Source organism: Triticum urartu, chromosome 1A (genome assembly GCF_056163025.1).
Source record: "Triticum urartu cultivar PI428250 chromosome 1A, HENAU_Tu73, whole genome shotgun sequence".
NCBI lineage: Eukaryota > Viridiplantae > Streptophyta > Magnoliopsida > Poales > Poaceae > Triticum > Triticum urartu.
Genome location: NC_141873.1, coordinates 434,561,548 through 434,574,454, shown reverse-complemented (window position 1 = coordinate 434,574,454; position 12,907 = coordinate 434,561,548). Strand labels below are relative to the sequence as shown.

General features: G+C 40.7%; 2 protein-coding genes across 2 annotated transcripts; one reads left to right on the top strand and one right to left on the bottom strand.

Annotated features, from left to right (window-relative positions):
* The first annotated feature begins 3,398 nt into the window (after positions 1–3,398).
* SAD1 (Small nuclear ribonucleoprotein family protein) lies at positions 3,399–5,453 on the top strand. Its single transcript, XM_048681724.1, has 4 exons — positions 3,399–3,616; positions 3,790–3,913; positions 5,054–5,126; positions 5,213–5,453. The coding sequence occupies exons 1-4, from the start codon at positions 3,580–3,582 to the stop codon at positions 5,246–5,248; spliced, it is 270 nt and encodes an 89-aa protein (XP_048537681.1). The 5' UTR covers positions 3,399–3,579; the 3' UTR covers positions 5,249–5,453.
* A 994-nt stretch (positions 5,454–6,447) lies between these two features.
* On the bottom strand, positions 6,448–12,730 carry LOC125516226 (Integrase-type DNA-binding superfamily protein). Its single transcript, XM_048681708.2, has 10 exons — positions 12,322–12,730; positions 11,409–11,491; positions 10,880–10,888; positions 10,701–10,789; positions 9,657–9,730; positions 9,531–9,581; positions 8,285–8,358; positions 7,610–8,181; positions 7,453–7,535; positions 6,448–6,705 (listed from the first exon to the last, which is right to left on the bottom strand). Exons 1-9 carry the CDS (start codon positions 12,570–12,572, stop codon positions 7,470–7,472), a joined length of 1,269 nt encoding a protein of 422 aa, XP_048537665.1. The 5' UTR covers positions 12,573–12,730; the 3' UTR covers positions 6,448–6,705; positions 7,453–7,469.
* Positions 12,731–12,907: the final 177 nt, after the last annotated feature.

The following is a 12,907-nucleotide window of genomic DNA, read 5'->3' as shown; positions in this document are numbered from 1 at the left end:
GCATCTCTCTCTCTATATATATAGAGTGAATTGGGGTGAACTGAGGGTGTGATAGTGACTCCATATAGTGAAATCTCTACACAAATTTGTGAGTGTCGCTTGGCTCCGAAAAAGTTGTTCATGTATAGCCTGACGTCGAGCATACCATATAGCCCAAAGGGTAACCAACATCCGGGTGAACTGAGAGTGTCATAGTGACTCCATCGATGACAAGATCCATTGTTTAGTGTTAGGTTCTCTCGTTTGATGCACGACGTGCACTAGTTCTGCATCAGCCAAAGCCCAAACACGGCGAGAGATTGTGCAATCCATGAGTGAGTGCCTCTCAATCCTCCGCACCGCAGCAGTTGCCGCAAGTGGCCATGTTGCAATGATGGAGAAGATCTGCTGATAAGCTATGTATTTTTTTTAACTGATAAGCTATCTATTTAGTTTTTTTAGGGGTTAGCTATCTATTTAGTTAGGCTTCAACTTTTTTAAGAACTAGTTAGGCTTCAACGGGGCTGCATCTTGGACGATTTCCACCGAAGTGCTAGCCCACAATTTGAAATGAGTCATTTTTTCTGTTCCTTCTCTCACGCTGTTTGTCTCCTCGTCCAAAACAAATCAGCCGACTATTGTGGGACGAATGAATTGGCAGGTATTTAGAGCCCACATTACGGCTACCCGGGGCGGCCACCCATACCTGCCCCTATGGTGGCGCCGCCCTGGTATTATTAGTGTCAAAAAATACAATTTCATCAACTTATTTTAGTGCCACATACTTGTTTAAATTTTGTTTCCAGCAACCTTCTGCGAACTTGGTTGCTTATTTTGTACAATGTGGTCTGGCTAGTGTAAAATATGCTTTTTTGTGTACCGGAAATAAAAGAAAGTATAGTGGCACCTTGTCCATCTGAACATACATCTATACAATTGGCAACAATTTATAGGGCCTATAGCGGTGCGACAACAAAACTACAGAAGCAATCAATTCTCCCCAAGCTAGTTAAACAACATAACCGTCAAACTGTTTGAATTTATTTGAGTAGTCAAGCTTGTTTTGCTTTATGTCCAAGTTCATAGTTTGTTAAATACATAGACATATTGTGATTTTCTACTAAATTACTGTGCAGGATAATATGTTAACATTGATAGGTCGACGTAGAGAATTAATAGTATTTGATCATATATATTTTGAGTTCAGTCTAAAAGTGAGGGGTGATCCTGATGAAGATTTTAGCAAATGTGTGATCGTGGACCATGCCTCCGGCTATAAACCAAACACTACAACCAACGAAAAACATTGGAGCGGGGTGGCTATTTATAGCCACTACCTTTCTAGATGGAACAAGTAAAGCCCACTCGTCGATCCAAAAGATCTCTCTCTCTCTCTCTCTCAGTCTTTCAAAGGATTCGGCTAAGCATCACAACACATAAAAAGTCTTCAATATCTATACCCCTCTTAATAGTGTGGTGGTCCTATGACTCAAATAAAAGAAAGAAGAACTATGAAAAAAATATTACGTCTTTGCTTCGTCTTCAATCTACTCAACTACAATCATTCTTCTTCGGACACATCGAATGAAAATTACTTTGCGCCAGCAATATTTTAAAGGGGTCAACTTCCACACATAATCTTCTCCGTATGTTTTCTTCTTGAAGCATATCTCTCTCTTCTCTGCAACGCAGATGTTTCTCGTTAAAGTTCTTCGAACCTCATGAAAGAATATAACACTCTTCTCGGTACGCTGGGGAACATTTTGCAAACTAGTGAACATTTTTTAAATCAGTGAACATTTTTAAAACTCATGAATCTTTTTTGAAATTCAGTTTTTTATCCCAAACATTTTTAAAGAGTAAAAAAAGAAAAAACTAAAATGATAAACAAAAAAGAAAACAGGGAGCCCCACCAAGCAGTGGGCCCGCCCAAAGAGGGCATGCGATTGCTCGCTATCTGCCAACTCACCCGGGGGGAAGGACCTGCCGGCCGGGTGCTCCTTATTGGGCTGGCCCATGAGAGGGCCCTTGTATTTTTAGGTCGTTTTCTCTTCTTTTTTTATTCCCATTTCAGTTTTTGTTCTTTAAAATAATTCGGGATTTCGACCAATATCCAAATTTAAAAAATTATAAAAAAATCGTGGATTTTTTTTTCATTTTTTGAAGAAAAATCACGTATTGAAAAATGTTCACAAAAATAGAAGATGGTTATGAATTTCAATAAAACTTGATCGATTCAAAAAATGTTAAATGATTCACGTTTAATCATTTCAAAAAAATGTTCATGAGTTTTAAAAACTGTTCATCAATGCAAAATGTTCACTAATTCAAAAACTGTTCATCATTTCCAAAATGTTCGGCGATTCAAAAAATGTTCATATATTCAAAAATTGTTTGCTGATTGAAAAACTGCTCGCCAATTCAAAAAATACTCGCTGATTCAAAAAAAATCACATGTTTCAAAAAAAGTTCACAATTTCCAAAAAGCAGTGTTCAAAAAAAATGTTAGTGATTTCAAAAAATGTTTGCAAATTTGAAATATGTTCATGGTTTCATAAAATGTGTTCACAATTATAAAAATGATCACGACCTAAAAAAAGTTTATAAATTTGGAAAAGATGTTTGCAAAAATGGAAAATGGAAAATGAAAATAAATAAAAGACAAACTTAGAAAAAAGAAAAGGAGAAACAAAAATGAAAAAAATTAAAACATAAAAAGAAAAAGCGAAAATCCAGAAATATAAAAGAAACAAGAATCAGAAGAAAAGACAAAGAAAAAAGGGAAACTCTTTCCTTCACCCGACGGATCGCACGCAAGCCATCCGCTGCCTCCTCTATGTGACACGTGTACATGTATCCTTCGCACCTGTCTTTCCGCAACATCATGTGTGTTGCAAAACTGTCTTCCGCGACAACACCTATGTTGCGAAAAAATGAAGACAAAAAAGCGAAAAAATGAAGACGAAAAAATAACAAATATTTCTGCAACATTGTCTATGTTGCGATTTGGTTTTCGCCGCAACAATACCCATGTTGCAAAAACAGTGATGAAAAAAAATCTGCAACATCAACTATGTCGGAAAAAAATTCTGCAACATAACCTTTGTTGCAAAGTATTTCTGCAACAATGCCCTTGTTGCAATAATGAGAACAGTGTTAGATGCTGGATACCTGTCCAAATAACAGTTGCCGAGGCAGAAAAATCCGCCGGCCAACGCGTAGCGTGGCCAAAGAAAAAAAAAGAAAAAAATCCGGTTCAGTGAAGGTCCTAGACAGCGGCCTACAGGCCAAATAGGAACGGCCCTGCCGCCTGGCCTACCTTAGAATATGTTTTTTTTTTAAGGGAAGCCTACCTTAGAATGGTGAACGCTGACCCGAAAACTCTCTATTGGGCCTAGATATGGGCCGAAACCGGCGTCGAGACTCGAGAGCAGTTCGCCCGTTAGCACGGAACTATCGACCGCAGCGCAGAAGCAAAAGCCCCAATCCCCTCCGCCTCCGCCGCCGTTCTTCTCCGTCCGCCTGCGCTCCAGCCGTGCCCTTCTCGTCGCCACCCACCGGCCTCGAGCTCCCCAGCCACCGGCAACCGGAGGCGGCGCCATGTCTCAGAACAACCCCTCCCAGCTCCTCCCCTCAGGTGCGCAGGACAACATCGCTTTTTCTCGCAAAGCTTCTTTCGATTCCCCTAGCTGGCTAGCTCCGTCGCCTAATCTGCTGGGTTCGAGCTCCTGACTCACGGCTTTTGCCTCTTTTCTGTGCGCGTGTCTCCACGCGCGCGCGCGTGCTTGTGCGAACTGGTGCGACGGGCAGAGCTGATCGACCGGTGCATCGGATCTAAGATTTGGGTGATCATGAAGGGAGACAAGGAGCTCGTCGGCACCCTCTGCGGGTTCGACGTCTACGTCAACATGGTCCTCGAGGACGTCACTGAATAGTAAGTGCAGCCCACCCAAACCCTAAACCCTAGTTTCTTTAGATCGATGCGCATCAGGTTTTACCTGGAATCTTGGGTGAAGTCTGTCTTATTTTGAGTGAGTTATCAGCATATTTTAATTATGCTGATGAGCTCACCTAGTTATGACTTGAATTTTGTACTTACACATATGTTGTAACAGCGTCACATATCTGACCGTAGCGAAAATATGTTAACAATTCGCACCAGATTAGCATGACCGCAGGAGTTCACGCCAATTAACGAACTGAGCATCTTCTATCAGTCTATCTGATGGGTCCTGGGCTCGTTGGACTTTGTGTGTTTCGTCTTGTCTTATACGGAGTAGATTAGAAACTCTCACTATCAGTGATACTTGATGCGTACAACACAAGGTTGCTGTAGTAGATATAAAACGAGCATTCGTGCAGCTGGTGCATATGTATCTCACATTGACACTTGCTTGACTTCCAAAGATCACAACACAGCTATCTGTTTTCTGATTTAACATTGTGTATCATGATTGCTGATAGAATGAAAATGGATATAGACAAGTGTACTAGAAGGCTGGGAGGGAGTTGTCTACTTAGAATGGAAACTGATATTCCTTTTCAGAGATGCTGGAAGTACTTTTCCACGGGTGTTGTGCTAATTCTACCGTTCATGTCATACTAGTCCACGGATAATGCAGTGAATTTTTAACTTCCATTGATTTCACATTAGTTCATCAAAGATGCTGAGATGGTGGTGCATAATGTCATGTATTGCAAATTCGTGTTGCAGCTGCAGAAGTAAATAAAATAGCATGACTGTTAGTATTTTATGAAGCTCAGAAGGAAATCGTATATAGACCCAGTTTCGTGTGCACCTGATGGCCAGGCAAACATTGAATGCTTGACGCATAATTGAGTATGTTTAGCGAAATGCTGGATATTGATGGATCTTCCCTTTGCTTAGGCGACGCCGAGTAGTTGCAAAAAAATTCTAGGTAGTCAATCTGGAAGCTCATTACTTCAAAATGATGTTTACGAGTAGTCCTTTGTTGGCTTCATACATACTTTTTGTCTGATCTTTTTTTGAGGACTTGCTTCTGAAATTCTAGTCTAATATCCTTGGTTCAATTTTCCTTTGCATGTTTTGCAGTGAGTATACTGCCGAGGGCCGGCGCATTACGAAACTTGATCAGATCCTCCTCAATGGCAACAACATAGCCATCGTAAGAATTTACATTCGAACACCAACAGCAGTATCTGACTGTGCTAAACGATCAGGCTGATAACATTTTTGTTTTTTCCCTGACAGTTAGTTCCTGGTGGTTCACCGCCAGATGCTGCATGAGCTAGCAAGCACTTCTGGAGGATATCTGTTTGAGGTGAAACTAGACGCGGTGAAGTCTGGACCTTGTATTGCGAAAGCGCTAGATGTTTCTTGGTCAAATGTGCTTTCCTCTGTATGATGGAACCTACTGGGCTGAAAGATGCACCTGCGATTGCTGCACTTGTATGACTTAGCATTCGGCAATGCTAATTGTGACATGTCTCTAGTTGCTGTTTATGTTTATCATTCTGCAATGTTCCTCCAGACGATTGCAATTGTGGGGTTACTGAAATTATAGGTAGGTGATTTTGTCGTAGTGAGCATGGGGGCTGGCTTCTAAAATAAGCTGGGGAGGAAGCCTTTTGGTTCATATTTTTTTTCTAAACTCAAGAACAAACACTAATTTTTTTTCCCACTAAACGAACACATCAATACAAAACAGTGAACAAACACATTATTTTTCTTTTTTCTTTTACATTTGTATGGACATACTTCCTCTGCTCACAAATACAAGATGTTTTGGATATTTCAATATGGACTACATACAGTCTGAAATGGGTGAACAAACACACTAAAACGTGTTTATGTACATCTGATTCACAATAAAGTTGGAACATCTTATATTTTGTGAACTGAGGGAGTATTTGTAAAATCAGTTGATAATCAGTTAATTCTCTACCTTTGAAACAATATTTCATTTAATAATGCATTTACAAACGGTGTTTTATATTTATAAGAGTAATTTTGTAAATCAACTGACTACTATAATTCACAGTCGACTGAGACATGCTTTCCTTATTTTTCTAATGAGCCTGCAGTTTAAAGCTACAAAAATGATTGTTCAACTTTGGTGCTGTAACCTAATGAAGTTGGGAAATTATACACTTGAGTGACCAAGTAGTTCTGTACTCCATTGCATGCCTAATCCAAAGATGAATTGTCCTGAACCAGAAGTCGCGGTTGAGTAGCTCCGAGTAGATGATGCCAGATACTTAGAACCTCGTGTGCACCAGCCCATGTAGCATCAAGAAGACGTTGGTTTGAATGTCAAAAAAAAAACGTTGGTTTGAGAGACTATGCTCTCACGGCTACAGGCACACCAACTGCAGGGATGAAGCAGCCGCAACGTGGGCCAAACGATATTCGTCGAAGCGCAGAGCGGAGCCGAGAGGCAAAACAATGGTTCTTTAACTCAAAAGTCGAAATATTTGCACAAGATAAGCAACTAAGCATACAAAAAGCACATTCCTATTTCTGTTCTCTTCCTCAAATCTGTAGACAACAGCAATATATACAGACGGCTTTACAGCTACACATTGTTTCCTGGGCATTAGCCACTGTATATTACATAACTATGATTTTCTTACCTTCTATGCATGTTCTGTGAAGTATGGATACAAAGAGTATTGCTCACAAGCCGCCACATCAAAAGATTGGCGGCACGAAACACACCGGAGGTGAACGACATTGTCATCAACCTGCTGAATAGTTGGAATGTGCTAAGCTTTCAGCAATCAATGAAACATAACTTAGAAGAAACTAGGATACACTAATCTTACTCCCCTTTTGCTTTTGAAGATAAGCTACTCCAACTGTTCACTTTTTACGACTATTTTAGCAAGTGTGTCATGCAAATAGAAATTTTAGACAATCTTGAGCATATACCTAACTGGCATCAAACTTCTACCGGTAAGGGCATCCCAAAATGGATACTCCCCTGGTGAATCCGTTAATATTGACAATCAAACATCCTACCAGTTTCCACGAGTAACACGCACACACACGTTTTTAATAATGGAAACTTTATGCACAATCAAAGTTGTTTTAATTCATCACGCCCACACTCCATACACAGGTTATGCAGGTACCAATCATTCCATGTGTTGATCCTTACTGAATGCAACACAAGCATATATAAATACCTATTAGAGAAATAATTAGTTGAATCTCATTTCCATATGTCCATCTATCTATGGAGTGTCTTGTTGTCAAGTATCTTCTCTTGTTTTTAAAAAGCTTGCACCATTTTTTTAAGGAAAAAACTAGTGCCTGTATATTTATTCTTGGGCAACTAATTCTTACACTTGTGTGATTACTACCAGGATTCCTTAAGCTTCCCACACGGAAAATTTTATAGCCATTTTAGGTGACACACAGAAATTAGAAAACTGAAATACGAAGTTTAGTGACAGGAATAGGATGCAGGATCTGAACTCATTAATTACCAGCTAAAATATCCTCGCTATTTGGTATGTTCATACTCCTGGCTCTTGAATGGATCACTTGAACTCACCTCATTCTTTGCAAACTGTCACAAATCAATGGTCAGATTCAGCATTTCAGAAACAAGAAGCAGAAAATATGTCAGGCAGAGAAACAAACCGTTGTTGTCGTTATTGTCGCCATTGTGACAGGTTGACTCGATGGCAAGATGAAGTTGCTCCAAAATAGATGGTCCGCGGAAGGATCGGCAGGGCTCCAGGTACTTTTCATTGGTGTAGGCATAACAGGGGCCAATGTGTACGGAGCTCTTTGTACTAGCAACCCATTCATGTTAATGTCAACTGGAGATGTATGATGTCCAGTAGTAGGTACTGACACAACAACCTTTCCTTGATCTATTTCTTTGCTAAATGTACATTCTTCAGATAATTTTGTAGACTTCTCCAAGAAGCTTTTGAAGGCACCAGACTGAGATAAGATACTGCATGCAGATAGCCCCGCTGAAGAGGGGTTTGAATGGGAACCGAGGCCAAGAGTAGGCAGCTTATAGGCCTCAGTCAGTTGCACTGAACCTTCTATAGCACGGATTTCATCAGCAACCTCTTCTGCTTTTGATGTATCTGATTGCCGTGTCTTTTTGGGTACCCACCACCTAATGTAATTTGTTAGATCAATTTTCCTCTCTAACCCAAAGCTTCCTGCAAATTTTCCATCCAGTGCAATGCCCTTTCCTGTAATATGAATAAGTTGCAACTTACAAGGTATCACTGCCTATTTATCACTTCTTTAGTTTGTTAACTTGAAAGAGCAGTGTAGTAGTATGCATAGACGCACCACAACTGAGGTTCATGTAGTCATTGCCAAGTAGTTGTCCCAAAGAAGCATCCCATCTGGAATTATGGAGCTGCCTGCATAACATAAGTATGAAGCTTAAGTAATGCACTTGCAGCTTTTTAGTGACGGTTTATGTCGTGACACTTAATTGAAAATTTGAACATTTCTTGTTGCAACATTTATGATTACAATCTGTATATTGACATGGCACACATCTCACAAAACTTTTACTCTACATGCCTGGCACAGTTTAAGTTGAAAAGGTATAGTCTTCAATGCTGATGTCTGGTCAATATTTCAGACTAATGGAACTAAATAAAGCTAGTATTACATTACTTGTCACCAATTGATATGGCACACATCTCACAAAACTTTTACTCTACATGCCTGGCACAGTTTAAGTTGAAAAGGTATAGTCTTCAATGCTGATGTCTGGTCAATATTTCAGACTAATGGAACTAAATAAAGCTAGTATTACATTACTTGTCACCAATTGATATTGTACTACCACTTTCCCAAATACGAATATCTACCTGTATATGGATAGGCCCCACACTGCCAATGATCAGATCCGACTCGTGGTACAGAGTGAAAAACTAGGTACTTGTTGTATTACTATGAAGCCCAAAAGGATTGTATGATTGAGGGATTGGGTTTGGAAACTAGGTACTCGTTGTATTACTATGAAGCCCAAAAGGATGGTATGATTGAGGGATTGGGTTTGGAAGCAATTTATGTTTAGTACAAGCTGCAGATATGTTCATTTTCCAAGCTAAGCGCAATTTTGCTTCAAGGAGTTACCAAAGTCTAACTAAGGGCTACCAGTATAGAACTATACTCTTTTTTCAATCCAATTTTCAAGGAAACTGCCAAGCTGTCATGGTGCAAAACCACAATTTGATACATTAGCTATTGAATACTTTATTTGCTCATTTTAGTTTTGCAGTGTTGCCCTGTCGTGAAGATTTCTGGCAGAAAAACACAAAGCAACAGAGAAGGTTATAAAGTATATCAGATTGTAGCCAAATTTCCAACCCATTAAATTGCGTGGCAGAAATATTTGTAGCAATAAAGCACAATACAATCATATTAAGCAAAGTATCGACAGTTTAAACAATTTGGAATAAATGATTTGCATGTGGAAAAACTTTTACAGGGATGCATTACAGAGTAAACTCTCGTAAAACAACAAACATAAAATAAATTTGCATAGTAGAGGATATATTTCTCAATCATTAAAACATACCTGGGAAGCCCACGATATTTTGGTAATCCCCTAGAGAAGGCACTGCTCTTTCTGCAAGGCATGCATCTTCCAGTCATTGCTTAATAAAATAAATAATGTCCATGCATTATAAATGCACGAATATACCTTCGAAGAGATACAAGATAGTCCTCCTTGGAGATCATCTGCATCTCTTCAACATCTCTTGTATAATCGGAGACCTAAATACGCAAATACATAATGAACATAAGTTTGCCAATTGTCAAAATTTTCATTAGGTATTGTGACAGTTGACATGGAATTGAAAATAATGAAGCAAATATAATGTTTGTTTTGTCAATACTCCTCAGAAGACATCGGTGTTATTTGTTTTAGGTTACAGTTGCAAAATAAAAAATAAAAAACCAAACCAGATAAGAGAATCATAGACTTATAATAAAGATGAGCTGAGGCCTCATATATCCTAATTTTAATTGTGCTTTATGAAAAGTAGGCACTACATAGTAAACAGTTTTGAGTTTCGTCCCAACACTTATATCTGTAAATATGTAACCAAGCCAAACCAGATAAGAGAATCATCGGCTTAAACTGAACTGAGGTAACATGTATCTCAAATTTCGATATACATAATGTAAAGTAGACAAAAGAGATTAGATATTTCTGAAATCTAGATATTAAATTTGGAAGCTTCCAGTTTCTGTGCAAGAATTTTGTTACATCTCAGGTTCTCATTGCTGAATATTAGTAACAAACAGACTGATTAGCACACAAAGTATCAGTTTCAACATGGTACACTTCCTTAAATAAATGATTAACGCATTCAACTAAACCATGATCTTATTAAAAAGGGAAAAATATACTCCCTCCATTACATAATGTAGTGCATGTAGATTTTTTGAAAAGTCAAACCTCGCAAACTTTGACCAAGTTTTTGAAGAGAAACATTAACATCTAGAATGTCAAGCGTATATCACTAGGTTCATTATAAGAAATAGTTTCGTATTTTATATATTTGATATTGTAGATATAAATAGTTTCCCCTATAAACTTGGTCAAAGTTTGACTTTTCAAAAATCTACACGCACTATATTATGGAACAGAGGGAGTACTTAATAATTTCAGGTGGAAGAATTTAACAGAGACTAGAAAACAAGAGCTGGATGGCATAAGCAAATCTTATAGACGACTCACAGGAAAATTTATCTGTGTTCCAGCTCCCCAGTATTTCAATGCAGCAAGATCATAGGCTCTTGCCGCAGCCTCTTCATCATCATATGCGCCTATGTTGCACATCAATGGTGGGCATTAGAAACATCTTATCAAGTTAACACTATGTGCATTTTAATGTCAGCGTCGGCGGTGCTCCTTACCCAAATATACTGCAGGATTGGTGCGCCGTGTAGTTTCCCATGTAAAAGAAACAATGACATTAAATTACATAAAGGACAACTACAGATGAAAAAATTAAATGGTAAATCATACTGATATAGTTAACTTTAAGTCTTTAACACAAGTCATCTTATGGAGATATGAAAGAAATCATGCACATAATATAAAAACTGAGATATGCAGAGTGCAGACTCTTTACACCCAGTAAATGCATGCGGTGGTTATGGCACAACAGATAATTATCTAGTCAAAGTGCACCTGACTCAAGCAACAGTAAAAAAAGGTCTGTTCGAGTGTAAACTTGTAGACGGAAGAACTACTTAATTACTACATACATTCCATATCGGATGATGAATGATTGAGGATTAGAGATCTGAAGCCAAATGAACTCTGCAATAAAAGGAAGCTACGATGGACAAGTTTTCCTATACACCAATGTAAGATTGCTAAAGAAACATGATAAATTTACAACAGCTGTAATTCTGCACTGAGCACACAATAGTCGCATACCTTGTTTCCCTTTTTTGTTCTGATTCTGATTCCATGTGCTTTTGTCCCAAAGGTGAGCCTCATATCGCCCTGTCCATCTATGCCTATTGATGCAACATCGGGCTAAGTAATAAATTAAATGAATACATGTATAAGGAACATCAAAAGGAGACAATGTTTTGCTCACAGCAAGTTTAAGAAAGTATGCCTGTCAGAGGCAGCAAAAAAGAAAAGAAGTAATATAGTACATAAAAAGTACTCATAAAATTGTGGAGGAAGGACCGAATCAATAAGGGACAAATACGAAATGTGCACCGGGAATCATGAAGTGCCAAGTACAGTAAACTGGTGAAACTTAGAAGTATTTGTAAACAATTAAGGTGGTCAAAAGCAACAAGTGTTTGATATCGGAGGTAATACTTGTATTTTCTCGCGGAGATTTCTGGTTGGGCATGCACATTAACCATTAGCATGTGCTGATGTGCAGATCATGGTTTGAACAGGGCACTAACTGTGATGTCGATACATTAATTTTTAGCTGCTTCGTAATAACCAGAGACAAACACTGGCTGCAATGTGCAGATACCTAACAGCAATAGTCCTCTCTAACATTCACTTATTCTCGTCGTGTGACAAACATTGGCTGTGAGAGTGTGCAGACATCTACTGTAACAGGTAACAGCGATAGTCGACTCTAACATTCATTCTCATCGTGTGCTAGTTCTCATCAGATCTCCCAGGTTAGTCGCGCTCTGCATCATTTTCCGATACGCTCCCCAATGAACATGCACTCGAGACAGAGACGCACACGAAAGCTCAGTGGCGATCTGTGGTTCTGAACTTCTTCCAGCCGCGCTCGCCCCGAAACCGGAAGCAGGTGGCATCGGAGATGAGCTAGTGACCCGTGAGCGGGCCAGGCAGGGGCGGTACGTACCGGGTGACCCCGCGGTAGATGGAGCTGCGCTTCCCGGCGGCGCAGGGCGTCATGCGGCTGATGCGGTCCTTGGCGGTGCAGACGCGCTCCTTCCGCGCCGGCGCGAGCCTCCTGGGCGGGGCCTGCTCCGCGACCGCCACCCCCACCGCCGCGCCGTATGCGGGCGGCGGCCCCTCGCTTCCCCCCGCCGCGGCCTCCATCTTCTTCTGCAGCCCCGCCGCGTCGGCCGCGGCGGGGTTGGGGGAGGCCATGGCGCCGCCGTAGAGCGGCCTCCGCCGGATCGGTCGGGCTGGCTAGGAGGATGGGAGCGAGCGCTTTGGCCTTCGGTCTTCGGAGCCGTCGCGGTGGTGGTGACCGTTTGGGGGCGGCCGTGGTGGTGGTTTCAAATGGAGGGGGTGGCGTGGGGTGGGGGTGGGGGAGGAGGGGCAGAGGCAGAGAGGCAGAGGCGGATGGGGACGCGTGGAGCCCAGTGGGCCGGCACATGGGGAGCAGCGAGCCGCAGGGGAATCCGAGGATGCGCGATTGATGATGACGGCGAGCGAGGATAGCGGGCCGGGGCCGGAAAGGGACAGCGGCAGCGCCACGG

What these genes read in the sequence shown, in the direction of transcription:
- LOC125516226 (XM_048681708.2), bottom strand. Translation starts at nt 12,572, where the DNA reads ATGGCCTCCCCCAACCCCGCCGCGGCCGACGCGGCGGGGCTGCAGAAG. An exon ending in GAACACAGATAAATTTTCCT is followed by an intron (nt 9,731 to 10,700) that starts GTGAGTCGTCTA and finishes TTGCGTATTTAG; the next exon opens with GTCTCCGATTATACAAGAGA. An exon ending in CTACATGAACCTCAGTTGTG is followed by an intron (nt 8,182 to 8,284) that starts GTGCGTCTATGC and finishes TTCATATTACAG; the next exon opens with GAAAGGGCATTGCACTGGAT.
- SAD1 (XM_048681724.1), top strand. Translation starts at nt 3,580, where the DNA reads ATGTCTCAGAACAACCCCTCCCAGCTCCTCCCCTCAG. An exon ending in CTCCCAGCTCCTCCCCTCAG is followed by an intron (nt 3,617 to 3,789) that starts GTGCGCAGGACA and finishes TGCGACGGGCAG; the next exon opens with AGCTGATCGACCGGTGCATC. An exon ending in ATGGCAACAACATAGCCATC is followed by an intron (nt 5,127 to 5,212) that starts GTAAGAATTTAC and finishes TTTCCCTGACAG; the next exon opens with TTAGTTCCTGGTGGTTCACC.